This window comes from Rhyacophila brunnea, unplaced genomic scaffold (assembly GCF_057557595.1).
Source record: "Rhyacophila brunnea isolate RB1 unplaced genomic scaffold, BYU_Rbru_1.0 scaffold_3, whole genome shotgun sequence".
In the NCBI taxonomy this organism is placed as follows: Eukaryota; Metazoa; Arthropoda; class Insecta; order Trichoptera; family Rhyacophilidae; genus Rhyacophila; species Rhyacophila brunnea.
The window spans coordinates 39,415,591-39,435,679 of NW_028232965.1; the positions used below are offsets into that span (position 1 = coordinate 39,415,591).

General features: G+C 34.0%; 1 protein-coding gene across 2 annotated transcripts; it reads left to right on the top strand.

Moving 5' to 3' along the window:
• Positions 1–440: 440 nt before the first annotated feature.
• On the top strand, positions 441–19,661 carry LOC147068355 (PAT complex subunit CCDC47). 2 transcript variants are annotated; one of them, XM_085952817.1, is made up of 11 exons: positions 441–506; positions 1,517–1,753; positions 2,351–2,458; positions 6,845–7,019; positions 13,784–13,902; positions 15,632–15,790; positions 16,366–16,556; positions 16,670–16,838; positions 17,428–17,562; positions 18,256–18,345; positions 19,535–19,661. In XM_085952817.1, the coding sequence occupies exons 2-11, from the start codon at positions 1,535–1,537 to the stop codon at positions 19,538–19,540; spliced, it is 1,371 nt and encodes a 456-aa protein (XP_085808943.1). In that variant the 5' UTR covers positions 441–506; positions 1,517–1,534; the 3' UTR covers positions 19,541–19,661. The 2 variants fall into 2 exon arrangements, with proteins under 2 accessions (XP_085808943.1, XP_085808942.1); XM_085952816.1 differs by lacking the exon at positions 19,535–19,661 and having other exon boundaries at positions 18,256–18,360.
• Positions 19,662–20,089: the final 428 nt, after the last annotated feature.

The following is a 20,089-nucleotide window of genomic DNA, read 5'->3' on the forward strand; positions in this document are numbered from 1 at the left end:
ACAACATATTGGAACATAAGATGGCAAAACATAATAACTTGGAAAATCTGGAAAATCTTTTTTTCTACCAAACGTAAGAATCAAAACTTTGAACTACTTATTCTATATCTAAAACTTATTTCGAATACGTCGTTACTTTATATTATTTTCAAAAGACATATTCACCAGAAAGATTCAAACAAACTCTAAATTTAAAACAGCTCCCTGCACAATTAACAAAAGTGCACATATCAGGTTTTGTCATCTGATAACTGATTTAATCTGTAATAATATTATAACTTTTTAGTTTATTATTTATTATTTTGTATTAATTATAATCTATGATTTAAAGACAGTTTATTTATTTTATCTTGAGTTTACCATCTGGCAATAATGAACACGATTATCGAAACGTATCCACTATTATCTCTATTGTCTATGGTTTCAGGGTTTGACTTATTCCTATAATAAATTCACCTTAAGTATATTAGTCTATGTTCACATTGTTGCTGTTCGCCGATAATTGGGTTAGAAATGTTATTTATTTGTATTAATGCTATAATTCATTATATAAAAATCTTACAATTGTACATTTATGTTACCATATTTCCGATCTCATCGTTCGATTTCAATTGTGAGGCATTAATACATTCAAAAATCGTAATGTAGGTTACAGTCATTCCAAGGATTAAACATGCAATTTGCGATTAGAAATTATTGTACCTACTGCTGAATTCCAATTTTGACATTATCTTTATGATACAGATTTTGTGGTAATCTTTTATGTAGGTACCGGGTATCAGCCAACTTTAGTAAAACTATCAATTTTGATGTTTTGAGGCAATGACATTAATATGGACGAATCATCTGGAAAAGAAAATGACACTCACTTTATTGTCGGGTCTGCCGAATGGCATAATCTGTTCTAACGCCATTACAATAAAGGTGATATTGCTATAAATTCCTGATGCTTTTTGTTGGGTCTGCCGAATGGTTTGGTTCGAACGGGTTCGCTCAAATGAACATTGATATTAGAAACACTGCTCTAACGCCATTACAATAAAGGTGATATTGCTATGAATTCCTGATGCTTTTTGTTGGGTCTGCCGAATGGTTTGGTTCGAATGGGTTCGCTCAAATGAACATTGACATTAGAAACACTGCCCTAACGCCATTACAATAAAGGTCATATTGCTATAAATTCCCGATGCGTGATATCACATAATGGAAATTGCGTGACGTCTACCTATATATGCGAATTTACTTGCTAGCTACTGTATTGAGTGCGTCGTCCATTAATAATGTCATTGTTTTGAGGCATTTCAAATAATAATTTTTCAATGCAAAGAAATAGCAAATCATGCATGTAATGAATTTATTATTATATTAATAAATTGTTCTTGTTTGCTATTTAATGAACAAATAAAGTACTATTTAAATAGATAGTGTCAAACGATCCTACAATGATACACACCTCGGGAGAATTCTCTTTGTTTTATAAATGTTATAAAGACATCAATAATAATTTATGTTGCAGAGACAGTGAAAAGAAAGAATGTTACGTTTTGGGGTGGCAGTGTTGACGGGTATTGCACTGCTAGGCCTTGCGTGTCCGTCCCAAGCAACCCGAGATGACAGCGCCCTGCTGGAAGACAATGAATTTGCAGAGTTTGAACAGTTTGATGCTGACGATGAGGGCCCCGCACTGCCTGGAAGAGTACCTCCACACTATGCTCCTGTCCACCAGCAGCTAGATGATGATATGTTGGTCGAGGTGATTTAACTGTCAAATTCTTTACCTAACACTATTTACCGGTGGAAAACGTTTTTTGGATGTTTTAAATGGAATTATAGGTAAATATTATATCGTTTCCTGTCAAAAAGAACGATAAATTGAAAGTTAAGTTTTGCTTACACTCAGTTACACTATCATTTTCAAAACCATGTTTTTGTCAAAAGTGCAAACGAGTACATTTGACTTTCAATTTACACACTGTGGTATTTATACACTCGTGGCGGGTGAGCAGTGATGAATAAAAGGAGACAATCATTTATCATAACCCTTTTTCTTGCTTGTCACAATTAAATTCAAAGTAAATAAGTTTAAATTTTTGGTTCATGCTCGTAACTAGCCCTAATGAGAATTGTGTAATTCAATTAATTGCAACAACTTAGTGCTTTATGGTTACATTTTCGAATTAAGCAATCAAGTTTTATTAAGTTATTTATTTCGCCAGGTATTTCTCCTCTCCTGTAAAATTTTGGTTTTTGTATAAATGTAGACCCCTTAGGGACGCCTTTAATTATTGAAAGTGAATAGCATTTATCTAAACGTGATAATGAATAATTTTATAATTTTTTGGTTTTATAGGATGAAGACAACGAATTTGAGCACTTCCAAGATCCTGAGGAATTCGAAGGTTTTGCTGAAGATGGAATTGATCTCATCCATGAACAGCCGAAAATCACTATAACCAAGGTATATATGTACAATGTTTGAAACCTGAAACTTAGACATTGTGTTTCGGATATGAAATACTCCGAACAAGCTTGTGGATTATTGATTAAATTAACATATCATTAGTGACTAGCTAATTGTTATAATATGGCTTCTTTATAGGATTATGTTGATATTGCATTCCACCATTCTACTGCTTAATATCATTTGAATCATGACATCATTTATACAAACCTATTTCAAAGCAAACATTCTGATGTGTATACATAATTTATAATGTGTAAGTTTTTCAGACATCAGTATTATACGAGGGTGGGTCAATAAGTCCTTAGAAAAGCCGATAGGTGGCGAGACTAGTACTGTAAGCGGTTTGTTTTCATGCAGCGGCACTACCGATTCAGTATGCTGCGAAGTTTCAATCAGATTGGTCGGGTTGTTGTGTGTTTCTCGTACATTAAAAAAAAAAAATTGCTTGTGGAAAATGGAAAAATGGAAAATGGAGAAAATTGAGGTTAGAGCTGTTATTAAACATTTTAATATAAAAGGGTTAACAGCAAAGGAAATAAAAAATGAGTTGGATTTAGTTCACGGCATATCTGCTCCTTCACTTGCAACTATTTATAACTGGTTAAATGAATTTAAACGTGGTCGTACATCAACAAAGGATGAACCACGCTCAGGACGTCCTGTAGAGGTGACTACACCAGAAATGATCAATAAAATCCATGATATGGTGTTAAGTGACCGAAGATTAAAGTTGAGTGAGATAATTGAGGTTACAGGGATCTCAAAAGGTAGCGTCATTTCTATTTTACATGACAAATTGGGCATGAAAAAAATTTCTGCAAGATGGGTGCCGCGTTTGCTCACAGTCAACAATAAACGCAATAGGGTGGTGGCCTCTAAAGCCCTGTTGTCGCTAATGCAACGCAATCCGGATGAATTTTTTCGTCGCTTTGTGACTGTAGATGAAACATGGATACACCACTATACTCCCGAGACGAAAGAACAGTCAAAGCAGTGGATTGCGAAGGCAAACCATGTCCAAAGAAGGCGAAAACCGTAAAATCAGCTGGTAAGGTTATGGCTACTGTATTTTGGGATGCACGTGAAATTATTTTCGTTGACTATTTGGAAAAAGGAAAAAAAATAACAAGGGATTATTATGCATCTTTATTGGACCAGCTAAAAAACAAAATTGAAGAAAAACGGCCTCATTTAAACAGGAAAAAAATCCTCTTTCATCAGGACAATGCCCGTGTTCACACATGTTTACGATCAATGGCTAAAATTGAAGAATTGAAGTTCGAATTGGTCGACCACCCACCGTATTCGGCAGATTTAGCCCCCAGTGACTTTTTCCTTTTCCCAAACTTAAAAAAATGGCTAAGTGGACAACGTTTTTTTTCAAATGAAGAAGTCATCGATCGGACAAATGCTTATTTTGAGGACCTTCCGAAAACTTATTTTTCTGACGGTTTAAAAAATATTGAGAAACGTCTAACCAAGTGTATTGAGCTCCAATGAGATTATGTTGAGAAATAAAAAAAAAATACAAAAATAAAAACTGTTTTAATGCTTTTTTCTAAGGAATTATTGACCCACCCTCATAGCTTATTGTCTCATTTTTAATTTGTGATTTAATATTTAACCTTTCAGCTGCCCGGCCGATATACAGAGTTTATACTAACAGGGCCCAAGAATTATATATTTCAATAAAATAAAAAATTCTACATAAAAATATAAAAATATAGCACTCACATTGATATGATGTCATGAAAAGCTCCAAAAACAAATTAATCATACGAAATCTCGTAAATCTGTCATCACATTTGCACTAGAATTAGGGTTGCCACAAACCACTTCACTTAAAAAAAAATAGTTTCACGAATAAAATAACTTCACCAAACAGACAACGATAAATATTTACAATAAAGAAAGTTTATAAATATATTTACTACACTATATTTATACTATATTTAAACATATAAACAAAAAAAAAACACTAAAAATTTTCTTCCGTATGGAAAATTTCAAAACAAGGCTCGAAACATAGAGCAATGTCACATTGTTTACATAAATATCTAGTTTCTTTACGTTTTTTATCAGTTTTGGAATTGAAACACACATAACATCGTCGAGTAGCATTGGTTTTTTTTATTGTCGACGGAATTTTGCCCAAAAAATGGCGTTCGGTAAGCCTAGCTGGCAATGGAGCCTTCCGTTTCAAATTCTGCCGTGGTTCAGTCTTATGATCTTCGATCAACTGTGTCAGGACATGTATTTGAAAATCTCCCAAGGCTTGCTTCTTGCCAGTTTTTTCTTGGTGGATGACGTGGGCATTCAGTAGACACAGATCAATAAGGTGAAAAAATACCTTTTTGTACCACTTGATCGTTTTTCTGGCACATGTGACGGAAGAAATGACCATGTCACCATGATCCACTGCACCCATGTTTTTGTTATACTCTACTATGCACTCGGGTTTCACAATCGGTTCTTTCGATTTGTAATCGACTTTTCCTGTCGGCTTAGTAACATTGGTATGCAGAGTGGTCAACATTGTCACATCTTTTTTATCTTTCCAAGAAAGAGCCATCATATCGTCCGTGTGAAACGATTCGGTTTCACCTTTTTTTAATTTGGTGGTGAAATTTGGCATCCCGAGTCTATTCCGTCTTACTGTTCCGCAAGCATTTGTCCCATTTTCATGCAAAAATTTAAACAGTGTTGGACTACTATACCAGTTATCGATATATAACGTGTGGCCCATGTTCAAATATGGCTTCAGTAAAGTGGCCACAACATTTCCTGATATGCCAATATAGTTTAGCTTGTCGATCTCCGTTTGTTTTCCCGTATATATAATTATATCTAAAACAAATCCAGTATGGCAATCGGCCATTACAAATATTTTTATCCCAAATCGACTAGCCTTTGTTCGGATAAATTGTCGAAACGAAAGTCTACCTTTGAATAAAAGAAGACTTTCGTCAATACATATGTTTTGATGAGGGTACAATAGATGTTGAAAAGTGTTTTTCAATGAAGTTAGAACCTGTCGAATTTTAAATAAACGATCTCCTGAAACCTGTGCTTCGTTATCGCAAAAGTGGAGCATACGAAGCAACATTTCAAAACGATTTCTTGACATAGACTCCGAAAAATACGGTGAAAATAAGCATCGTTTTGTTGACCAGTGTTCTGTTATTTTATTTCGAGAATTCCGCGACATCAATAAACAAATTCCCAAAAAGGTATAAAAATCATCGGTGGTACAGTCTACCCATCGCTTCAAACGGTCACTCAGTACACGCATGTTTTTGGTGGCAAACACAAATTGTCTATTCGTTTCACGAACTATCATCTCCACAAATGATACACTAACAAATAATTTGAAATAATCCGATTCACGAGCATTAGAAGGCAAATCTGATTTGCCTTCCGAAATATTTGAATCGAATGAAAAGATACGAGGATCAAATGGGTCCGATTGCCATGAAAACGATGGTCTTTCGATACCATTTAAAATGTCTGCAGGAATATCGTCATCACAATCTTCAATATCATTTTCGTCCTCACTCGGTTCGTCTTCAGATTCGATTGTTTCCACGAGCACTTCAATCAAATCATCATCCGAATGCTGCATCAAATGCTCATCCATTTTGATTACAAATCGTCAAAAAACACGTGTAAAATAACTTAAAATCACAAAAACACTAAGAATACACTAATATTCAATGAAGTGTTGTATATTTATAACAAAACTAAATACATCGAAGCAATCACACAAAGTTCTACTAAAATATCACGTAAAAAACTTCGTTACAAATTAAAATAACACTAAAGTACACAATAAATGTCAGATTTTTTTGATAAAACGTGGTTATAGAACTTGTATATTGAAAACAAAATTAAAATAACTGAAAAATGATCATTCGCATGTGAAATAATACACATCAATGAAATATTCCGAGCGCGCGCGTTCAACACTAAAAATATGGGCAGAATGGCGGGCGATAGTTTGGGATTTCCCAATTTTGGCAGCCCTAATTTCGTAGAATTGAAATATGTCTAGTCACTGTTTTACCCACGATTTGAATCAATTTTTGTTTTGAATTATTTCAATAGATGTCACTAGCAACACCAAAATTGAGAAAAAGTCGATTTGACATTTAAAAAGGCGCGAAAATATGAATGCGTGTTTCGTACGTCACGGGCGTGTATCGCGCGATCTACTATGACGCTCGTCGTACGTCACGGGCCGCTATAAGGTTAAACAAACCGAAATCCACGATTAATTACAAAAAATACATTCATTATTACAAAACATTTTATATTATACTGATTCAGCTGATTTCCGTGTGTGTAAAATCTACTGTATTGGTAATTGGTTGTTTGTACTAGGTACCGTTGATGGTGCGAGCCAGATGGGAAGCTTACTGGTTGGAGGGCCTGCTGGCGCTGGGTCTCGCAGCCTATGCCGCAACCTTCCTCGCCGGGCGCACGCGGAACAATTCAATTGCTGCCGCATTCAGTCGTATCCACAGGCCGTTACTTCAAGATAATTTTACCTTAGTTGGTTTGTATATATTGATTGATTGATCGTTTATGCGTAATATGAATTGATAATGAGAATTGTTCGAAATATTGTTTTGTCAGGTCAAGAATATTTTTGGTAAAAAGAAAAATTATATTGAAAAACCCTATATTCGTATAAATTGTCATCCAAGTATTCAAAGACAATCTTTCTTATTGAATAATTTTATTTGCTTTTATTAACAATTCTATTATACAAGTATTAATTAGGCCGCTGTCACATACAATTTTGACTTTATAAAGGTGTTTTTTTTAGAGGTATAGAACTTTAAGCTGGCAGCACTTTTTTAATTGGCGGCCATTTTGTCAGCTGTTAACCCTCCTCCCGCTAACGGCATCTAGAAATGCCCATGATAGTTAAACCGTTCACCGCTAAGGGCATCCAGAAGTGCCCATAAGTTTCTACCTCCGTATTTTCGTAATTCGGCGAGTAATACAGTCGAAATTTGTTTGAAAAACTAGCTGGGTTATTCCTTTACTGACATCTGTGACTTTTTTTCAATAAGACTTCTTAGATAATTCGAAATTAAGCAAAGACACATACCCTGTCGATATTGGAGTAAAACAGATTTCCAATGATTGGTTTCAAAATTTACCGCTAGTTGCTTTGCGCAATTTGCGCCGGCGCGAATTGATGTTAATGATCTCATACATGAAATCGGCTAGTGCGGTGATAATTTTCAACAGTCGATTGCTTTCGTGTTGTGATTGATACATTTCAAAGTTTTTTACGGTTTTCTATAAAATTATTATTGATGCGCCATTCTGTTAATAATTAATTATGTGCGTTAATTCTTTAAATGAAAAGTGATTTTATGAATTAAATCAGTGGTTGTAAAGTGAAAACGAAATTATTAACACATAAATAATTTAAAATTCCTATAATAAATCTTTTGTACTGTATGGAAATACATACGAAAAATTGAGAATAAGTAAATAATAATCTGTAAAATATTTAAATTTAAATTAAAAAATGTAGAATAGATTTTCAAAATTCACGGCCACTCATTTTTATTTCAAGGAAAGTGATGATTAAAATTCTTCTCATTTTAGTCGAATAAAGAACTAAGATTAAAATTTAATATTATTGTGTAGTGAATTAAAACTTTAAATTTCCTCAAAACTGTTAAGTTATAATAGCATATTTAGTGTTTAAATAAAAATGTCTATCCCTGATGTTGAATGTTTGGATTCGGACTATGAGATGGAAAGTGATAATGAAGAAGCTGCGCTAGTAGAACATCCCGACGATGTTGACGAGCCTTCCAATATAGGCAGTGATGAAGGAGTGGCTGAACCGTCTACCAGTGCAGCACCAGACAGTTTACTCCAATCGTGGACTGCGGGTCCCTTCGTGCCGATCACATACGATTTTGATAGTTTCAACTCAGGCGTTAACCCTAGTGTACAGCTCAATGAAAATTCCACAGAAATGGAATTTTTTCGTCATTTTCTTAACAAAACAATAATGAATACCATAGTTAACCATACAAATAATTACCACAACCATATGCTCAACACACAAGCCCACACTCCGAATGCAAGGATCCATGCCTGGTATGATACATGCCCAGAAGAGATGTATGTTTTTTATGCTGTATCAATGTTGATGACAAGAAATCGCCATCTCACAATTGAAGAACATTGGAGTGCTGATCCATTATTAAATTCTAAAATATTTGGCCAAACTATGATAAGAGATCGGTATGAGTTGATTCTACAAATGCTACATTACTCTGATACCCAAATCCCTACTGGAGATCGTCTTTATAAAGTGCGCTCACTTCTTGACCACTGCAGAAAAATATTCAAAGAAACAATGCTACCAAACGAAAATCTCTGCATCGACGAAAGTATCATTGTTTTTAAAGGGAGATTAATATTCAAACAATTTATACCGTCAAAAAGACATAGGTTTGGAATCAAATTATTTGTGATTTGTGATGTGGAAACCGGTTATATTTTAGACTTTATTATTTATTGTGGTGTAGAAACCGAAATAAGTGATAGTGAACTTTTGGGAATATCTGGGGCTGTTGTCACCACTTTGATGAAGGATTATTTTGGTAAAGGGCATAAACTATTTTGTGATAATTGGTACAGCAGCCCAGAATTATTTCAGTTTCTACATAAAAAAAAGACAAATGCTTGCGGCACGGTACGTAAAACACGAAAGTCAATGCCAAAATTTGATAAACTGAAGAAAGGACAAGTAAAATCTCTTAACCGTGGCCCATTGCTCGTGTTAAAATGGCATGATAGGCGGGAAGTGCATATGATCAGTACCATGCACGATGACTCCATGGTACCGACAGATAAAATTAATAGGGCCACAGGACAACCCATTATAAAACCACAATGCGTTGTGGATTATAATAAAAATATGGGCACGGTAGACAAAGCTGACATGATGTTGAGCAGCCTCTCGTGTATGCGAAAGAGTCTTAAGTGGTATAAAAAGGTTGGATTCCACATCATAGATTTATTTTTATTAAATAGTAGCATACTTTACAAAGTTATCACCGGTAAAAAAATTAGTTTAGCTGAATTTCAATTAAACGTAATCCGGCAATTAATCGAAACATATGGCAGTGCCTCAAGACCATCGACATCACAAACTACTCGTGTAGTTAATAACCCAAAAAGAATTTTAAAAACAGAACTCCTAAGACATTTACCCCGTAAAATTCCTCCAACAGTAAATAAAACAAAAACATATCGAAGATGTCGTGTGTGTATTGCTTCAACTACTAAAGATAAAAAAAGAAAAATGACGAACATTATGTGTGAAGCATGTGATGTCGCTTTATGCTCTGTGCCCTGTTTTTATGACTACCATGACAAAATCAATTTTTGAAATATAGTTAAGCCATAAACATTAATTAGGTGTGACTGAAATATGAGACCAAGTTGTAAGGAAATAATATAACAATAACGATTGTGTGCGTTCTGTGTTGGTGTTAAAAAACGTGTGAACATTAATCATCGGCGCAAGTGTCTACCACTTATCCGGTATCATAGAGGCCACTTCACTCTGCGGTATGTACTCCAAGCGTGCTTTATTATGTATGACAGAATTTCTTAACCCTTTCTAAGCGTTACGAATCCCGACTTAGTACAACAGTGCGCGTTGTTATTTCAAGCATCAATAAATCGTAATAAATGTCAGTCAAACATACACAAATAGAGTAGTAAAAAATCGGAGTCAAGTTCAAAAATGATTATGACAGAACCTAATATTTTATGTGACTCTAAAAATAAACATTCGTCGCCTAAAACTGATAAGAAATCACGAACAAGATTTCTTCATTGAAAAAATGCCGGCTTACTCGAGCGGCGCCATGACACTTACGAAATGGTGCTGGACTAATGCGTCGATGACAGATTAACAAGTGTAAGAACAGTTCAGTATTATAGTCTACGGCTACGATTTCGACAAATATGTCATACACATAATGAATAATAATATGGTTTATGACTTTTATGAGCATTTTTGTTGAGTGTGTTAAAAAAATATCAGTCATAAATAGCTCATTTTTATAGCATCCAGGACATCTCAAACTGTGTAACTTTTATTTGAACTCCCATACACATTGCAGCACTGCAGGTCGAGTATAAATAAATCATCCTTGAGAACTACTGGCTATTTGAGAGTAATGTACTTACCACCAGTGCCTGGTTTGTACCTACCATTGACCCCGAACTGAATGGAATCGAATGACACATAGTTTATAACAAAACGGTTTATTTTTCGAATACCTATTAGGCTATTACAATTCGTAAAATATTAAATTTCAAACACTTTTTGCACTTCTAAATGCTTTATAGTCACCACAATTTTATTTTCAAGTTCATTTGTTTTTTTTTTTTATTATATTACTTCAATAACCTGTGGGTCTATTCTATACTTATCGAACACTAAAGTGATAAATAGTATCAAACTTAGGGTAGGTTTGTATCAAAATATTAGCACTTATTGTAACAATTACACGAAGTTGGTTTTTATTGTTGCAATAAGTGCGATATTTCAACAGCAGTGGGTCTATTCTATGCTTATCGACCGCTAAAGTGATAAAGTGAAAAATATTATCAAACTTAGGGTAGGTTTGTATCAAAATATTAGCACTTATTGTAACAATTACACGAAGCCGATTTTTATTGTTGCAATAAGTGCTATATTTTAACAGCACCTATCTTGCTGCTGTTAAAATATCGCACTTATTGCAACAATAAAAACCGGCTTCGTGTAATTGTTACAATAAGTGCTAATATTTTGATACAAACCTACCCTAAGTTTGATACTATTTATCAATTTAGTGTTCGATAAGTATAGAATAGACCCACAGCAAGATAGGTGCTGTTAAAATATAGCACTTATTGCAACAATAAAAACCAACTTCGTGTAATTGTTACAATAAGTGCTAACATTTTGATACAAACCTACCCTAAGTATGATAATATTTATTACTTTATCACTTTAGCGGTCGATAAGTATAGAATAGACCCACTGGTACTAGAATAGGTAATCTCTTATTTTATTATAATGACATGATAGTAAGTAACTCGAGTTATTTTCGACTATAAATATAAGAAGAATTCTCCATAAAAAAAAATAGTAGTCATGAATCAAACCCTTTTGAATAGTGTTACGAAAAAAATAATTCTCAAGTGTCTGTCTCACACCAGCAGACGATGATTTGCCGCGCAGTGTATAAAAATTCAGTAGCGCGGGACCTGGTGTAGCGTATTACGACAATTTCCGCATTTATGCGGGAACGGGCATCTGATTGTTCGTGTCTTTTCTTTATAAATGGCTGATAACTAGGGTAAATAAATAATTTTTGTCTGTTTCACCTAATTCTATAACCAGAAAATAGTATTTAAAAATGTTAATCAATGATAAACAAAGAGACATATTGAATCGCGGACTCCTAGGTATATTTAAATGACACCTTGTTCAAATTATTTTCCGAAACTATTTACTCGCGGATAATATAATAGCAGATAGGCGAATGAATGCAATCTCCAAAAGCATTCCTTTTGTAAAAATATTTTGTAAATTCACTTTGATCAATTTAAATTTCGAATATTCTATTTAACAGTTTACGCACCAAATAGTTTTTCAATCATTAAAAAACAATATAACTTATTATATCGCAAACTCGTATCGTTACAAACACGTCAGTCAAATGTCTTCGACGCACATGCACTAAGAAGCGATAAGACACTATATACGCGGCAAATTTGAATTGGCCCGATGACTGATATTTTTTTATTCAAGACACGCTCCCGAAAAATATTTATTTAAATTAGATAGAACAAAAGTTTAGGCTATCCATTGACAGATGTCAAGAGAAGGATGATTTCTGAATAAATTAAATCAATGTTCGAATTATTCGCGCCTGGCCGAAAGGAGTACTAGGCAAACGAAAATCGAAATGACTTTAGTCAGCTGACGCGCGGATGACTCGCGCGTATAGGCTGACTAAAGTCAGTTGCCGCGTTAGAAAGGTTAAAGCTCTGTTGCTTAATTTACGATCTTTTTGTTTATTTTCACATGCTGTAAAATTAAAAGGAATGTTTTATTATAGCTAGAGCCACTCAGTGGATTTTTAGGTACATTTTTAATGACGTTTCGGTATGATTTATGAATCGTAAAAATCGCAGCGCGCCCGAACAAGTACATGAGCGAAATTATGTCGCGATAAAAAGGTTAAGTGATTTATGTTTAGTTTGGTTTGGCATTTCAACATGAATAGACTGACGCCTGAACAACGCTTCCAAATTGTGAAAATTTATTTTAAAACAAGATTGCCGTTGATCCCGATTTTCATAAGCGAATTTTGTTTAGCGATGAAGCTCACTTTTGGTTAAATGGATACGTCAATAAACAAAACTGCCGTATTTGGAGTGATGATAATTCCTCAAGTGTATGTTGAGACACCGTTACATCCAGAAAAATTTACTGTTTGGTGTGCTTTATGGGCTGGTGGAATAATTGGTCCGTACTTCTTTAAAAACGATGCTGGTCAGAACGTTACAGTCAATGGTGACCGCTATAGAGCCATGATTACTGACTTTTTCGTTCATCAATTGAACAACCATGATGTGCAGGAGCTGTGGTTTGAACAAGATGGCGCAACATGTCACACAGCTCGTGCCACAATTAATTTATTGAAGGAAACGTTTGGTAACCGCATAGTTTCACGTTTCGGACCCGTGAATTGGTCTCCAAGATCGTGCGATTTAACGCCGCTTGACTATTTTCTGTGGGGATATGTGAAGTCGCTAGTCTACGCAGATAAGCCCGAAACGATTGACCACTTGGAGGACAACATTCGCCGCGTTATTGCCGATATACGGCCACAAATGTTGGAAAAAGTCATCGAAAATTGGACCTCCAGATTAGACTACGTCCGAGCCAGCCGTGGCGGTCATATGCCAGAAGTCATATTTAAATTATAATGCCAGAAGAGCATCTTTCGAATAAAGTAAATTTCATGTCAATATAAAAAGTCATCTTTGTTTTATTCCATTTCAAAGTTCTATACCCCTAAAAAAAACACCCTTTATATTGAAGTTATTCAAATGTGTTAGAATGCATGACTGCAATGACTATTTAAATAATATTGCATAATTACTATTATGAATATTATTCCATCTAAAGACATTATGTTTTAGGTATGTACATAACTTCCTTAAGCTCAAAACTGTAAGATTTCCATTTTCAATTGAGTCTTGTTTCAGGCGAAGAAACTGGGGGGGAAGCTGGCGGGTGGAAAAAAGAGGCCGAGCATTGCTATACAATGTGGTGCAGTGGGCGAACTTGCTGTGAAGGAATGCTACTAACTCTCAAACTTATCAAAGTATGCCATCAACATTCTCATTATCAAGATACTCTTGTTTTTCTTATTCAGTAAATGGAATTGATTATTAATTCTACATATTTTTTTATTCGTATTATGCTTTAATTAATCAACTGAAATATATTCCATTTTATGTATGGAAATTCTTGTAATAAGTAATTTCTATATTCTAGTAACTATTTCAAATAATATTTCTGTTATAGGTAAATCATTCTACACTGGTACCATTGGCGATTTGCGGGTGTATTGGAATTGTTTGCTGCAATGCCTGTTTCAACGCTAGCAAACAATACCACTATAACTACAAGTCGCTTTTGCCATATCCATGGTGCTACTATATAATGATTTACCTATTATACCTGTCTATTGTTATTTTCTTTGACATGCGCAAATAACTTTACAATTTGTTAATTAACCGTGGCAAAGTTTGATTTTAATTAATTTTGGTTTAGACTCATTAAATGCCTATCGCAACATAGACTCAGATATTTTTACGTGCTTAGCGCTGTTTACGGATTAAGACTAACTTTTTTTGACATGTTCTATTGGTCATTTCAAGCATCTGATCGAAATCAGTTTTTACATAACCACTTGTAATATAAGCCTAAGGTGGTTTGGTCCGTACAAACAGAACGACGTAACCTCAACAGAATCTGAATTCGCGAATCGAAGAATCGTGTTTGCACACAGATACGATTTATTTCATAGAATTAGACTCAACTGTCGAAGCAAATAATATTTGCTTCGATATCATCATTGAACAAAATATCACCCAAAAGATATATGAATGCACAGTGCAATCTTATTAGTCTTAAGTCTAAAATCTAAATTAGTAGCGAAAACAATACATTTTTTGCAATTGGGTGTTTTGTAAATGTCATCTAAGTTGCCGTTGCGTCTAGTTTGTTTGTATGGTGCGCCAATATACTATTTTCTGTGTGCATAAAGAAGACTATAGTAAAACCTCGTTAATACGAATTCCAAGGGACCGAAAATCGAACAAAAATTCGAATTACGAAATATGAAATGGGTGGGGGGAAAATATAAAATTTAACTTTTTTTTTTTTTTTTGATTTCGTTTCCGATCATAGATATGCCTACCAAATTTCCGATACAATTCGTTCAAAATAAAATCTGTGCAAATACTATGTGTCATTAATCCATAAATTGAAGTTACCAAGTAGCTAGAATTATAGAAAAATATGACATATTTTTTTATTTTTCCAATTTGTCAACAGAGTTGTTTGGCATTGGTTCTCTAGTAAAACTATGTGAAAATCCAATAAACAATCAACAATTAAATACCTACAGCCCTGAAACATGTGAGTTATTGTTTTTCCTTTGAGCGGAGTGCAGTAAGTTGTACCTCTGATGACATACTGCTGTGTGTGTCAATGGATCGTAAAATGTCAGGATTATTTTTATTACCTTCATAAAGTAAGTAATTTTTGATGTTTGCAGAAAAGTCTCACAATTTTCAATGACTGGCTCATGAAGTACTTTATTACGATTTATTGACTATTTTTATATGCCAGGACTCTGAAATCATTTCGAATTACGAAATTTGAATTAAAGGTATGGTTTTATATGAAAATAATGTTCAAGGGACTTTTTGTTCGCGAAAATTTCGAATTACGGCGAATTTCGAATTATCAGTGTTCTTATTAACGAGGTTTTACTGTATTGAGATTTGAAATATTCCAAATTGTAATTTTTATTAAATTTTTAGAGGCAAGACTTAGTTCACTGCGCCATTGGACTTGTGAGGCCTGCACTAGACAATTTATTAATACGAGTTGAACTCGGAAAGGATGATATGGATACATTTGTATTTTGTTTAGCTCAAAAGAAGACAGCCACTAAACTTGGAAAGGAAATGGCTGATTTGGTAAGTACTTTGATTTTTCCCCTTATGTATGTACATGTATTTGTTTTTGAGCATCTTTCTTGCTTGAAACTTGGTTTGATAAAGAGTGCCTTCAAAGTACTAAGGTAGTGCTTGAGTGTCCAATAATTGAGGTTTGTTTGCATTTATAAATTGAAAGAGAGAATTACATATATAATAAAAAGATATAATTTCCTGTTATTGAGCGACTGCGAGGCGTGGCGGAATTGAATCTGAAAATTTTTTGTTTGTAGTTTTATTTTTTTTATCACTAATCGATGTAGGTCTTGGCCACCTCCCGAAGAGATTTTTTTCAAAAGAAATAGATGTTAGCCACTTGCTCAACCTGTTGAGTTCAAACACGCATTGAAAAACAACATGTGAATTTGCTGGATTTGGGATTTGAACCCGTGACCCATACGCTGCTGCTTTAAAACTCATCCATTTCTGGCTAATAAGCTAAATAATAATTATGTTAACTTCAATATTATTGTGTCTTTAAATGAATTATAATTTCATCAAATACTTCTATCGAATGTCCTAGGCATAAATGATATGGTTTTTTATTTTTATTTCAGAGTGTATTTTGCGGAGAAAAGCGACCCGCGGAGAGATACGGTCTTCCAGATTCATTTTATTTGTTAACAGAGTTGAGTGAAGCTAGTCAAGCTATTCTAGATCAACGAGTGTGTACCGCGATTGATAAATTTGGTCACCTCATTGATTATATCCATATAAGTGACCAATTTTCTGGTCCCAAACAGTTAGAGTGAGTTGACTTTTACTACATATATTTATTTATACGATGCATTTTATTAACATAAATTATTTCATTATTTGTGAAACAATTTATGGATGTCATTTTGCTTTTCTTTGTTGTAGAGATACTGGTAGTACAAAATTACCAGAGATACAGCGCGTGATGCTATTAGGGCTTATATTACCGTGCACTGTAGCCGGAGTGGATGCTGGATGTGAGGCTGCCAAACCTCTTATGGGGCTTGTCCTTTACATGCTCGAGAGATTGAAGAGGTTCCGTCTTTCAAAAGAGGTATATATATATATCTTCGTATTGTTTTATTAATATCCTTCTGTTTCATTTGCGCATATTTGTGGTTAAATATATTCTTTACTGCCTTTCATTATGTTAAATTATCAGAATAATGTCTATACTTAGTAGAACCTCAATATTATCCGAATGTAAATTTTTCAAATTTCATTTGAGTATCAGAAAAAGACATTAATGGGTGGTGAATTTTACAAAGAATAAAATGTTTGTTTTGGAATAGATTTATTTTTTTGATTATCCAGATTTTGTTCACAGAAAATTTACTGGGCAGGCAACAGAGAGCAATTTTATTTTATTTCCATGATTTTCTATACCACGTTTTTGTTTAATTTATAGTCACTGTATTTATCCGGAAATGGATAAAATAATAAATCCAGTGGTCAATCAATACCCAATTATTGTTGTGAATCTGTCTGCGTGTTCAATTATCTGCGCGGAAATTCCACCATCATCCCGTATTAGACTGGATATTTGAGGATCTACTGTATGTTCATGTAAAAAAAGGAATAGTGGGACGATATTTGATTAAAATTACCTTTGTCAATAACGTTCTTTATTTTTGTTTACTCAGGGTGCAGCCAAAACAGAAAAGAATCGCCAAAAAGTAGAAGAAGCATTTTTGAGAAGCACGCATGCTGCTCGTCAGCAATTGGCAGCTCAGAAACGTGAGGACAAACGCAGATTAGAAAAAGATCGAATAATGGCGGTAAGCATAGACAATATTTTATAAAGTTATGGCAATTTACATAATAAATTTGTATGTAATCAATCACTAATAAAATTTTTAACGTTGTGGAGAATTTTTAAACTATAAAGTTTATTTTATGGAAGTTTTCTAGCTTATTGTGATCAGCAATAATTATTTTTGGCAGTACTGTAATCTCTTGTTAAATATTTAAAAAAATATTATTAACATTGTCAGTTTCTGGCTACGAATAAAAGACAGGAAGGAACATACTGATTCATCGTACCATTAACCTAACCAAATTCGCCATTTTGGAAAGCGACGATTTTGCGTAAACAAATATCATGTGGTTTGTACGTGTGTATTTTATGTTTATGTATCACGCATTGTCGGCCATATTTGCTGGCCTTTCTGATTGCCGTGATTTGTACATATGTTGCTTCCTGTCTTTTTTTATTCATAGGTTTCTGGTAACATAACAAGTAATGAACACAAATCAAAATCATGAATTGAAGTGTTGATTATGTATTAATGTAATGCACTCCTCTGTCACGCATGTTATTCGTAGGGTCGATCGGAAGGTTGATTGACCTGTGTTAATTTAATGTTATGAGTTTCATAAGCATATCCATCATTGATAATTCAAACACTGCTTGTCTAGCTGATGAAATTATATGGGGTGATATAATAATATTAAATTATTTGGATTTACAGGAAGAAGATCCGGAGAAACAACGTAGATGGGAAAAGAAGGAACAGAAGAGACAATTAAAAAAGAAAACACCCAAAATGAAACAGCTCAAAGTAAATGCTTTGTAATTTTTCTTAGACTACAATTTTATCAGATTTGAATAATTACATATACAGTCGAACTCAGTTATTACGAGGAAGATCGGATCGATTAAATTTGCTCGTTATAAGCATTACTCGTTACATCAGAGAATAGGTATTTTTAAATGAGCGGTCACAGCGAGCAACACAAAAAGTCACAATTCAATAAAAAATACACAATTAGACATTTTCCCCCGAAACAAGCATGGCATTCATAAACTACAAAAGAAGTTGTATATTGTATTGAACACTGGTAGGTATCTACTGACTTCAGTTTGGATTTTTACATGAAATTTCAACCATATGCGGGGATACTTTTTCAATATTATCGGCGAAAACACCAATTAGGTGTTTAGACACTTAACTAGTGTCATAAACGTAATCCGATCCCGGCGGCATCGGTCTACGGTCGCATTTTATTGCTTAGGGTCGAAAATGTTTTTAAACGATCGTCACATTAAGGCTATACCTCAGTTGAGGCATGGTCTAAAAAGATCGTGGCTAGGCGATGCGCGGATTACGGGTCGCGGGTGTAAATGACCCATGCCGAACAAAATATAATTTGTCATATAAATCCAACATGCGTCCATTTAATGTTCTGTTTATTGTTCTATTAGTAACAATAATAATAATATATTCATTGACATGTTTTCTTTTTCAAGTAAATGGGTAACTTTTTAGTCATCTTTACACTATTTAAGAATTAATACCCCAGTCGCCATCACGAAACAAATTGAGGTATCCACACCTCGACGTTTGCTCTCAGAATGCCAGCGAGTCCAAATAGATTAGTTGAGTAGTTGAAAATTATTCGCTGTTTTACTGATGTATCGTCTTAACAGTTTTAAGAAAATTTTTGTAGATATTTTTGCTCAGTATATCCGATAAGTAGCTCGTTATAAAAGTGAATAAATGTATGGAGAAAATCATAAACTAAAATGTCAACGAATGTTTCTTCATTTTATTTGAGATCTCGCTATGTCCGTGATCGTAATAATCGAGTTCCGACTGTATTGTGTAATTAGATTGCCATCATATTCAAAACAGTCAGTCGATTTAAAATACAATGTGTAATTTTAATGGCAATAATAGCCCCTCCTCAGAAACAGTATAATTATAATATTTTCTATAAATTTTCTAATGTGTTTGTAATATTTTTCAGATATGAAATGCAGGAATGGAAGAAAGATTCTGGTCTTTACTTTCCACGAGGATTTGGATATTTGGGGTAAATTATTCGGGCATGTATTTGAATGCGTTTTGATTAAAAAAAACTTGTGTATATTTGATTGACCTTATTTTTGCTACCCCTTTATACCTATATACCTACTTTCCTATGTTGGCTACTACAATATATGGTAATGTGGACCTCGTAATTTGTTGACACGACAAATATATTAATTCAACCGAAACATTTCTGTAGCTCGGTGGGTATCTATATACCAGTGGCGAAGGGTGGAGGTAGACTGTTAAGATCTGTCATAATTAGTGTAGGTACACTAAACTTACTCAGTCATACGTATTTGTTTTCGTTAAACTAAGACTACAAATTGCAGATAGTGTTTAGTTAGTTTCTAAAATTCAATTAAACCCTGCGTAAACCAAGCCATAATAGATAAATTATGTATGATTTAATGGCATAATTTTAGATATTTTATAGATAGAATATTATTCACTTTTATGGTTTGATTAGGCAGAGCTTAATGAATTTAAAAAA